This window comes from Ceratosolen solmsi, unplaced genomic scaffold (genome assembly GCF_000503995.2).
Source record: "Ceratosolen solmsi marchali unplaced genomic scaffold, CerSol_1.0 scaffold43, whole genome shotgun sequence".
Taxonomy (NCBI): Eukaryota; Metazoa; Arthropoda; class Insecta; order Hymenoptera; family Agaonidae; genus Ceratosolen; species Ceratosolen solmsi.
In genome coordinates, this window is record NW_011948431.1 from 4,410,478 (window position 1) to 4,422,684 (window position 12,207).

General features: G+C 27.4%; 1 protein-coding gene across 1 annotated transcript in view; it reads left to right on the top strand.

Moving 5' to 3' along the window:
• Positions 1-5,356, top strand: part of TBC1D23 (TBC1 domain family member 23) — a 5,857-nt gene extending 501 nt beyond the window's left edge. The window contains exons 2-9 of the mRNA XM_011502092.1: positions 830-1,050; positions 1,432-1,636; positions 1,843-2,079; positions 2,616-2,991; positions 3,470-3,683; positions 3,763-4,098; positions 4,678-4,810; positions 4,927-5,356. Of these exons, the coding sequence (XP_011500394.1) occupies positions 830-1,050; positions 1,432-1,636; positions 1,843-2,079; positions 2,616-2,991; positions 3,470-3,683; positions 3,763-4,098; positions 4,678-4,810; positions 4,927-5,209 (2,005 nt within the window). The 3' untranslated portion in view covers positions 5,210-5,356. The remainder of the gene's footprint in view (positions 1-829; positions 1,051-1,431; positions 1,637-1,842; positions 2,080-2,615; positions 2,992-3,469; positions 3,684-3,762; positions 4,099-4,677; positions 4,811-4,926) is intronic.
• Positions 5,357-12,207: the final 6,851 nt, after the last annotated feature.

The following is a 12,207-nucleotide window of genomic DNA, read 5'->3' on the forward strand; positions in this document are numbered from 1 at the left end:
GTGCACCGCGGTGTTCTCAGGAAGAGGAGAAACGAGACGAGAACATCGTTGTCGTTATCTTTATTTTCTTCTTCCTCTACCTCTACTTCCATTTTGCTGTTGTTGTTGTTGTTGTTGTTGTATTGCTACTATCGTCGTCGTCGTCGTCGTCGTCGTCGTCGTCGTTGTTGTTGTTGTTGTTGTTGTTGTTGTTGCTGTTGCTGTTGCTGTTGCTGTTGCTGGTTGTACTACTGATAGCGATAATGGGAAGATTAGAGATTCGGCGGTGCGCGAGGCGCTATGGATTTCGCTTACTTGCATTGGATTGTTTATCTTGACGTTTTGTAAAAGTCAAGTTTAAGCGATGACCTTGCTGCATTACAGCGATACTCGCTACTTCATTATTTAACCGAATTTGTACGGTAGGGGATTGGTGGATTAACCAGTCTCAGCTCGGTGGTAGCTAATTTCAAGCGTTAACCTTCGTCAATTACGTCGAGTAAAATCGACATAATTGAGCCGCGGCCGCAGACATTGACACGACTTGGTGAAAGTTTTCGAGCCAATCGCAAATCACGGCTACGTCGGGTATCACCTTTCGCAATGATACGTCTTTCAATGGCTTTGTAATAATTGAACGTACAAATATGTAATAATTTCTATTGCACGAATATGGTATGAGACTGTTATTCTTCCAGTATCTTAACGTTCGTATTTATTTTTTATTTTCTCTCCTCCCCCCTCCCCCATCACACTCTCTCACTCTCTCTCTCTCTCTCTCTCTCTCTCTCTCTCTCTCTCTGTTTTTAATGCCAGCCTCCGCTTATATTGTGGTTGAATTTATTTTCAGGATTTTAGAATTAGAAGCTGCGCTTTTGGATACCGAAGCACCTTCCGCGTCGGATATATATGCCATCTGCCAAGGTCAGCCAGTGCCAGCAAATTTGAGGCCCGATGTTTGGCAGGCTTGTTTAGATGTCATCGACCGTGGGAATCAGTTGATCCATTTTAATGAAGTGTTTGATCTTCCGGAGCAAAATATTATAAGAGAGGATTGTCAGCAACTAGTTAGTAAGTCTAAGCAGTATGTAATAGGAAATTTCAGTGAGAGTCTTATTGTTTAGGATTATTGTTCGAGAGATTATTTAAGCGATTATAACTTTGACGTTTAAATTTTATAGTTTAACGCTAGGTTAGCAGTGCGTCTATCGAACATTAAAACTCAAATTTTTCATAGCGTGCATTGTATTTAATTATGAATTTATTGATTAATCGTTGCTCGAATATTTTTCAATAAGCTGTTATAAGCTTTGTTAACGATGCCTATAATTTTTGCAAAAAATACAAATACTCTCATTGATAATTGCATAAAAACTGTTTTCCTCCCCTTCATGAATTACTTAAAAGGTTTATGAAATCTCACTTGATTTTGTTTTATGGAAAAATTTTTAGATAAACTTGGAAACGACGACGAAGATAAGGTGTCAGTTGTTTCCGACCTAGAATCAATTATAACCTTCTATTGTAAAAATAGAGGTAAGCGATATGAAAGGGGTAACAGTTGGCTCGAGTTATTAGGCCCACTGATAGCTCTAAAATTACCTCGTTCCGCTACCTACAATTTATTTGAGGCCATCAGAGATATTTATATTCCAAGGTATGTGTAAATTTTTCATTCCATTCCAAACGTTAATATTTAAAATATGCTTTCTTCTTTTTGAACTGCTACGTATCACTCGAACTAAAATTAAACTCGAAATTAAAAATAAATTTGGATTTAAAGAAGAAAGTTTTTAGAAAAATTTTTGTTGTAATAATATGATTAAAAAGTATTTATTATGTTTTTTTTTTGGTTAATATCAGAGGTGATACGCATAGTGCGGTATTAAGACTACTATTGCTTTATCACGAGCCAGAATTGTGTTCCTTTTTGGACACAAAAAGAGTATCACCTGACCAGTACACCAAAGGATGGATAAGTACTCTATTTGCGGGGGTGTGCTCGTTACCAGCAATATCCACTATGTGGGATTTGTATTTCATGCAAGCTGATCCGTTTTTCATGATGTTCCTTTCGCTCATTATGGTGATCAATGCCAGGCAAGTAATAATTGTTAGTTCTTATGTATTATCCTGCATATCGAAGCTGAATAATATTTATTTTATGAATGTTTCAATCATTTTGTTCTACTATAATCGATGGAATCTATTTTCTTAAAGAAAATTATTGAATCAAATTACAAAGCATAGTTTGAGTGATTCGAAATATAATTGTTTATTTTGTTGAAGGAATGGCTGTGTTTAGTCCAGTTTTGCCTTTCGAGATTGTTATTACACAAATATTCTTAGCATTAAAACGAAAAATGAATTTATGTAAGCATTTTATAGGAAAACATTTTATAAATGATTTAGAAATCATTTGACATCACATAATTTCCAATACTTATTTACTTATATAATTTATGTAAACGTAGTGCTTTACATTCTGTACATTGTCTTTAATTTCCAAGCACTTTCAACATTTTCCTTTAAAAACATTTTCAATATCTATTAAGCAACAATAATTCATATGTTCATAAATTTTCATCAACTTTTTATATAATGTATAAACTTTATATATAATGTATGTATTTTAGGGAACAAATTTTAAGCATGAAAGATGAGAATAAACAGAGCATCATCGATGCTTTAGCCGCAATGCCTTGTGCCTTGGAAGCTGAAGATGTTACCGATTTCTGCTCTTTAGCACAATATTATGCCATGAAAACGCCTTCATCTTTTAAATTGGATTTATACTCTATTATGTTTGGAGAGGGCGGAGACGAAAAACTTATAACACACGCACTATGTTTACCAGTTTCTGCTCAAGAATTAGTCGAGAATTCAGTGGAAGTTTCATCGCTGCCTAATGCACCTGCGGAGGCTGTAAGATTCTTTTTAGTCGATTGTAGACCAGCAGAACAGTACAATGCGGGTCACTTGCCAACGGCATTTCATCTTGATTGTAACTTGGTGAGTTATCTAAATATTAATCATGATACTAATCATTTTCTTTTAATTAATACAACTGAATTATCGTTTCACTATTGCATTACGTTCACATTATATATATATATATATATATATATATATATATATATATATAAATGACCTTATACACTGTTTTATAAGGTTTCTCGTGGATAATAAAATCGATTGCTTTATTATCTTTACTGTTTTATATTTTCATAGCAGTTGGTATACATTTATTTCGCCGTAGTACACTAAAACATTTGACATCATAATACTTTGTCAAATTCTATGCATATGTGTGCGCATACATTTTATGTTATTGTATATTCTTTTAAATACAAATGAACAATGACTGAAAAGTATGCGTGTAGAATATATTTCTCGCGTTTCAGTTTTTCTATACTTTATTCAGAATTTGTTATTTACATTTAAAAATTTGTATATACGTAGGTTATAAATTATTTTGATCAATTGGCAGATGCTTCAAGAACCAGCTGCGTTCACAACGGCTGTTCAAGGATTATTGCAAGCCCAACGACAAGCTTTAGCAGTCGGATCTCAAGCAGGTGGTGAACATTTGTGTTTCCTTGGTAGTGGACGTCAAGAGGAAGATCGATATACTCATATGGTTGTAGCATCATTCCTACAGAAACATACTCAATATGTTAGTATGGTTGTCAATGGCTATCAAGGTAAAATCAATATCAAGTAATATTTTAAGCCAGTTTAAAAAGTAAAATTATTAATCATGATTTTTGTTGTCTTAAATAGCGATTCATGAATATTTCGGTGATGAAGTAGTATCCAGTCTTATTGACCACAATTCTCAATTTTGCTTAGTTTGTAATACCAATTTGTCGGAGGAAAATTCCAATGAAACAAGTCCAATGAGAATAAAGAATAATAATTGTGATCTTTTGGGCAAGATAGGACAAGCTATGAAATTAAAAAGTCAAGAAATGAAGGGAAAACTTTTTGATTATATTGTTAATCCATCAGTGAGTGCCAATAATAGCGGAGAGAAAAAAAGTGATAAAAGTACAGATCCAAGCAGAAAGGAACGAATCTCTCGACCTGTTTTTAGTATTGACGACGATCAAGAACTTGGTAATTTTAAATATATATATATATATATAAATGTTATTTCAAGGGCAAAACTTTTGGTAGGAATGAAAATCGTGTGATGTAAAAGTATTTGAGAATTATTTCAGAATTTCTTATTATCATTTCATAATATACGTTTAATTTATTACATTCAATTTTAATTAAGCTTGCGAGAAGAATTGAAAACAATGATAATTTTTTTAATGTTTTGATTTAAATTTGCACAACTAGAGAAATGGCCGATCGATATATTTAACGTTCAAAGAGACTTTTAAAAATGAAAATGATTTGTATTTACAGGAAAATAATCTTAATTTCACTGAAACCTAATTTATTAACCATAAGAGTAATAAACAAACAATATTTCTTGATTTTTCACTGTAGCATAGTTTTCTGTGTAAGTAGGTATTTTAAACAAAATTAATTATCAATCGATAATTCATCTATTGATAATTCATTGAAAATTCATTCGCACTATTGCTCATTCAACGGATTAAACAAACACTTTAGGCTCTTACGTTAAATTTAATTTAATGATTTAATGAATTTTATCAACTAGCTTTGGTTACTTTATTTACATAGATATGACAATTGCAACTACTCAAAAGGAAGAACCTATTGAAGTAGTTTCTATACAACAGTGGCTTAAAGATCCTAATTTAATACGTTCCTTCAAATGTATGCAGGTCAAGGTTAACGGTTATGTCTATGAGAGGTAATTTTAACTTGACGTTATCATTGAAATGTTATCTTACTAACTGACGGATATCATTTTTCTCTACTGATTTTCAGCACTAATTTTGTGCTCATGTGCTATTATTATTATTTTAGCCATCTTCTGGTAACCGATACTCATATTATAGTTCTGAGAGAGATTCAAGGTCGAGAAGGAGCAGCACACGTGATTGTAAACCGCCCTTTATCGAGTATATTTATAATATTATCTCGAAAAAGACAACCCGATTTAATTACTTTGAAATATCGTTCAGAACAGTCGGAAAATGTAATTATTTCAGATATGGATAGATTTCTTATTCCAAATGCAAATGAAGCTATAAAACTAATTGCCCATCAAATAATGAAACATCTTAAAGTCGATACAAAATCTGAATAATAAATTATAATATTAAAAGTTATGCATAATAGTTGTAATCAATTTGAGCATTATTAATGTATAACAATGTTCGTGAGATTTATTTATATACAAGAGTGTAAAGAAACCATTTATTCCAATGGAAATAGAAATTTATGAATTTTTTTACCGTGCTATACAATATTTTTTTATTTCTTGAATTGAAAAGTCTTTTTAGACAAAATCATAGTATTTAATGAAAGTGATACATAGATACCGGTTACTAAGATTATTGAAATTTGAAATGTTATAACTCATCTTTACAAACGTTCTATATACATTTTTAAAAAATTTATATATAAAATTATGTGTAGTAAATTGTATAGTATATTGATGGTTATCGAAATTTTTTGTATAAATTTTAGAATATTATTTGCTTCGACTCGATAAAATTAATATTATGTGGTTCCAAATAATGCGTGATAAAAAATTTGTATAATGTATTTCCTTGAAATAAGTATTATTTGCGCGAAGATGTTTAAATATTCACAAAGAGCATTCGAATGTCTTTTATTTTTTATCATTATTATTATTATTATTATTATTATTATTATTATTATTTTTATTTTTTTTTTATGAAATACGTAGCTCTATTATTTTAAGTATTTATAAATTTTTATGAAAATCGTGAATTAAAAAAAAAGTATTTTGAATAAAACATTACATTTCTATTTCTTTATAAAGATAATTTCCGATGTGTAAATTAAGTTGTATTATTTAAATAACATAAATTATATTGTTGTTGTTGTTGTTTTTTTTTTTTAACAATTAACAAACAAAATATGCAGTCTATATATAGTCAACTTTCGCATTACACTGTATATAATTCTTATGATATATACGAACTGAAAATGTTTAATGCAATTCGTAACGACTCGTATTAAGACAAATCACCATTCAATGCATATTGCAAAATTTTAATAAATGTGAATATTATATTATTTTTCTCTCATAAACGCAAATAATAAATTTAATTATTAAAGTTTATTGTAATATAATAAATCTTTATTAATATTGTTACGTATATTATTAACAAAACAAATAAACCTTTGTAGTAATATTGGAAACGCAACGGTACATGACTTTACTAGGTCAATAGTAAAATCTAAAATCTTTCGCCTTCGCGTATAATGCCATTTCCATAGGGCCATCCAGGCTTATGCGTTTTTTTGTTTAAGTCGTCCTTGTATGAAAAGCGAAGCGCAAATTTAGATTATTACGTTTCGACACATCTTCCAATACATATGCGACGATCTATACAATTTTTATTGCTAATTGAATGTCTTCGATACAAAGGAGCCATTGCATGAAAATCCTTCGTATGCCTATGCTTTTAATAAAACGTATGTAAATATTATATCAGTTGCGATAAAGTATATCTATCATATTATTAAATAAATTACGTTAAGCGTAGCGAGCATTTAAATTTTATTGTTTATAAATTTATATTTTTATTTTAACTTTTAAAAAGTTGAATTTTATAAACCTTTGTTTTACGTAATGTGTTACTTAATTACATACTTGCAATTGTTTAGCTTAATCACTTTCGTACTTTACTTTAAGAATAATTAAATGATTTTCTAATTTATAATGACCTTAATTGAATTAATGTAAATATATTTTTAAAGAAAAATACTAAAAAAGTACATTTGGAGTTATAAATTTATTAAGCTGATTACTGATAATTATTCATTTAAGTAGTAAAATTTTTTTTAATATGCATTTCAAATATTGTACTCCTATATTATTCATTAATGTAGTTTCATTATTTATCCAAAAAAGTTTTTATAAAACATTCAATTGTTTGATAATGAATATTTTGTTTTACGACAAATTCCGAACAAATTTTAAATTAAGTAATGTATGTTGTATTCCTAAACATTCTATACAATAAAGACAAATAACAAAAAAACTTCCTAAGAATTTTTTTCTTTAAATTTAAAAATTTATAGATTATAAGATATTGATATATATATGGAAATAGTTATAGTTATAGAAATATCGTTGTTTAGATTTGGAATAAATTCTACGTGAAATTATTTATTAGGAAATGTTTTTCAAATACCAAAATGCAGTTGACTCGATATTTATATACTAGTTATTTTATATTATATAATTCTAATAACATAAATTTTTTTGATAAATTTACAATTGAAACATTAAATTAAATTAAAAGCCATTGAATTACGAAAGGTCAATGATAAAAATATTTATGACAATTAATTTAAATTTTTCATTAACTTCATTGATAATGTTCTTATCGGTGGTTGTCTATTATTTATATATTAACATTTTTATTTTAAATCTGTTTATCAAATATATAAAATTTGTCTAAAGTGTCTCGGAAAAATCAATTATTTCATAGAATTTATGGTTAATTAGTCATTTAAATAAATAAATAAATAAATATATTTGATTATATATATATAATTGATTAAATTTAAAAGATATTAATCTTGACCTATCGCAATAATACGTCAGTAATGTTACTGTAGATAAATATTCTGCATATCATTTAAAATTAAAACTTATCTTATGTTTTATCTTTAAGTATTTTACAATGAATATTTCATCACAATATCCATTATATAAATATATACTAAAAATTTCTTTCAATTTATTTTAAGAATTAACAATAAAGTGAAATTATTTGATATAAATAAAATAATAAATGCAAAAAAAAAAATTATTAAAAAAAAAAAAAAAAAAAACTGAGCAAAATAATAATGTAAATATAGTAGAGCTCAATAAAATATCCCATAGAATGATTTTGGCTATTATCTGAATTTTTACAATTTTTCAATTGTACAAATTATTTATTTCTTCATTTTGTAATAAAACAAATGTTCAAAACATTACAATTATAAGAATCACTTGTTTTATTTTCCTTCAAATATATGTATATAAATTATCATTATTATATAAATAATATATAAGTATTTAATTATCTCAATTTCAAAGATTTATTGTTGTAAGTTGAAATTAAAAAAAAAACTTTAACATATGTTTATATTGAATATAAATGACTGTATATTCATTATTATTTTGTATTTATTATAATTTATATCTATTTCTTTCTATTTCTATGCACGGTATAAGAGTATTTTGTATAACATTGTATAGAAAAGCCTTAATTCTATTAAATTTACGTTTAATTACAAAAATTAAATTAAAATTAAATCAATTTTAATTAAAAACTTAATTAAAAACATTAATTTCATTTCAATCATTTCAAATCCTTGATATGTTAGTTTAAATTTTAATGTTTTTTAGAATGATTTTTAGAATATACTTTCCATGTTAATATTAAATTCTAAAAATGTAATTAAATTTTTTAGATACGAAATTATTAAATAATTATCTGATACATGTTTTATATATATATATATATATATAAATATAATAATGCAAATAATAATTGTATAATTCATCATGTGAAATGTATCATTATAACAAAATCGTTTTTTTCGATATTTGTATACATAGTATTTCTACGATTGAATAATAAATAAATTAATTTTATATCATTGAAATAGATAATGTTTATCTATATATTTGAATAGAGAAGTAATAAATAATTATTTTATTAAAAATTATTTCTACATAAAAAGGAATGTTATTAAATATTTTTTTCTGAATTTTATACATTGACTGTTAATTTGGTTAAATATATTGTAAAATAATATTTTAAGATAAAAAAAAATCATATTTTACATAGGAAAATTAATTATACTAATGATTAATTATAATGAAATAAGTTTTATTTATTTAATTAAGTAAATGGAGAATGTGCAGATTATTCCTTGATAAGAATAGAAATATACATAGAAATATACTTTCTATTGTATTAATGATATTTATACAATATTTTTTTCTTTAGTGATAATTTAGTTTTGTATTATATTTATTTTTGTTGGTCGAGTGATAATGGATGATAATTAAGTGCAGCCCACATATCAAATTCTTTAATAATTATTATCTAGACATATCATTATATACTGCCTATAATATATATATATATATATATATATATATAAGGAAGTAATGAAATTAATTGACTTCATTTTTAGACAGAAATATAAATGCATTTAGAAATTGAATAAATATTTTTAAAAAGTAATTTTTATATTGATCTATATATATAATTTTTGATATGTTATATTAAACATATTATTAACGTTTACTACAATTATATCGTATGGTATTTTATTTGATATCCTTTAAATGATTGAAGTTAATATTACCAATTTACCAATATTAATTTTACAAAATCAATTTTTAACATATAATTTTAGTATTTTGTATAATTACTATATTTTCTCTTCTGTCATTTAATTTCTACATGAAATAATAACTATATATATATATATATATATATATATATGTATGTAAATGTTTCCAAATAAATATTGTTTGTGATGCTTTTATGGAATTATTTTTGTTTTGTAACATATAATGTATATACATATGATAATTCATATCGTGAAATTATACTTTTAGGATTTATGAAATGAATTTGTACAACTGACTTGTGTAATATGATATATTTATATATTAAAATAATTTTTATAAACAACTATTGGTGTTTAAAAATTCTGTAAGCAGTGAGCAATTGAGAGCTCTCTCGTTCATTTGTTTTTGCATAATATCGGAAGTTATTGTTTTTACAGTTGTTTTAAATTAAAATATGTATATATATCGAAATAGGAAATTTTTAATTTGCAATTCATTGCCATTTAATTGATATTACAGTAAAAAGAAAAAAAAAAAACACACACACACAAACATTAAAATACATAAAACATAATACAATAACATTTTATATAAAATACTTAGATATATTGAGAAAATAATAAAGTATTTTAACTGTAAGTTACTAATAAGATATAAATTCATTATTATGAATCTTTAATCGTATTTATACTAACCTTTAAAATAAAAAAAAATTTATATAACTATGATCAACTTATGTATATGAAACTAATATATGTAAAAAGACATGGCCAATACAATTAATAATTTTGATCTGTCACATCTTTATCAACGGCATAAATTTTTAATACAGTCGAGGTATGTTCGATTTTAAGACTTTATAGAGCTATATATTAAGATGTATAGATTTATAAAATAATCGCTATATGGTCAAGTTAGTTTTACTCGGTTTCGAAAATGAATTATTCTGTAATGAATATCGTCGCGGTTGAGGGTACGTTTATATGTGATCGAGGAGGAAATCGTGCGGTTAGTAGCGAGGAAGTACCGAGGAAATAGTAAAAGAGCAGTGAACGCACTGGACGGCTATGACTCCCCCCCCCCCCCCCCCCCCCCCCCCCCCCCCAATTAAGTACGCGTGGGTGGACAACATGTGGTTGTTTTACCTTAGTGACGGTACCGGTGAGCTGTAGCAAAATCAAATGTCTCTTTACACTTATTACAATTAACTCTTCTATTCAATCTATTCTTTTAACTTCTTTCAATACGGAACTCTATAAATATCGATTCCGTAAGCCATTCTGTATCATTGTTCGACTAAATTTCTTAGGATTTTCATCACTTAGATTATGAATTTATTAATCGACCGCGCATATTTAATGCAACGACATAATATCGGCATTCTTATCGTGCATTTTATATTCTTATCCTATCCAAATAATAATAATAAAATAACGGCGCTGTATTTGTTTATTAATTATAGAGGATTCTCACGGAGTATGTAAAAGCATTAATTGTACGTTCGCATACTTTAGCCGCTGTTTATTTTGATATTATGACAAAAAATTCGATGATGAAACAACGTAGATAAATGTAGATAAATATTGGTAGCTCAGAGTCGAATAAGAATAATACCAACAAGGCTCCTTTAACGATTTAAATCCACTCCCTTTTCAATAATAATAATGATAATAATGATAATAATGATAATAATGATAATAATGATAATAATAATAATAAGAAGAAGAAATTTCTTGCCAAAATCTCGGCTCTCAATTTCAATGTGTGTTTTTCGCGAGTATGAGAGAAAAAACAAAATGAGTCAACAAATAAATTATAGAACATCGAGGCATGACGTATTCGAGGCGATTGCAGGATGTGTGTGTGTGTGTGTGTGTGTGTGTGTGTGTGTGTGTCACTTAATGTAATGTAGCGAGGATTTAACGATTTCGCGACACGATTATTATATGAGAATTACTCTTATAATAAAGTGTACAGTTAGCAGGAGGAGATTGCTTAAGATATGGTAATTTGACATTTTAATTTTATTCCCGACCAAGTCTACTCGCCTGCCTTTTACTCGAGCTTAATCCCGTAAAAATCATTTTCGTTTATCGTTTGCCACACAATTTGCATAAGAAAGGAGCATCTGCGATTATAATTTGCGATAACGTTGATGTTTAAGAAGTTTGACGAGTTTCATAAGAAGGAGTATGGGAATAGATGTAAGAGGACGAACGAGTAATATTTCCACAATATATAGCATTGATTTACAACACTTTGAATTAACAATACCAAATAACATTTTGCGCTTAAAAAGTGTAAAATAGCGAATAAAATAATTATTATTTTCGTTATTGGTCAATGTTTGTTTGTTGCCAGTGTATGTGCATTTGCATAGTGAGAGAAAGCCGTATTAATAGAAATTGAAAGTACAATTTTCGAAAGACGCGTGTCTGTTAATATTTAGGCGCCTTCTTAATCGTCTATCGAACGTTGCTTACTTATTTTATTAATATGCGTCACAACTCGTCAAGTTACCCGTTAAATTTAATCGAACGGCCGAGACAATTTTACGCTCGGTTTTGAAAAATGCGCTCCCGGTTGTGCAGAAAATTGAAAACTCCCGAAAAACTCCCGTGCAATTGTTGATCATTACGATAATTGCTGATAAAAAAGAATGACAAATGACAAATGTGTGCGCGCGCGTGTGCGTTGCAAACGTTGCGACTTGCGGTCGGCAGCAGCAGCTGCAGTGTCGACGAAAC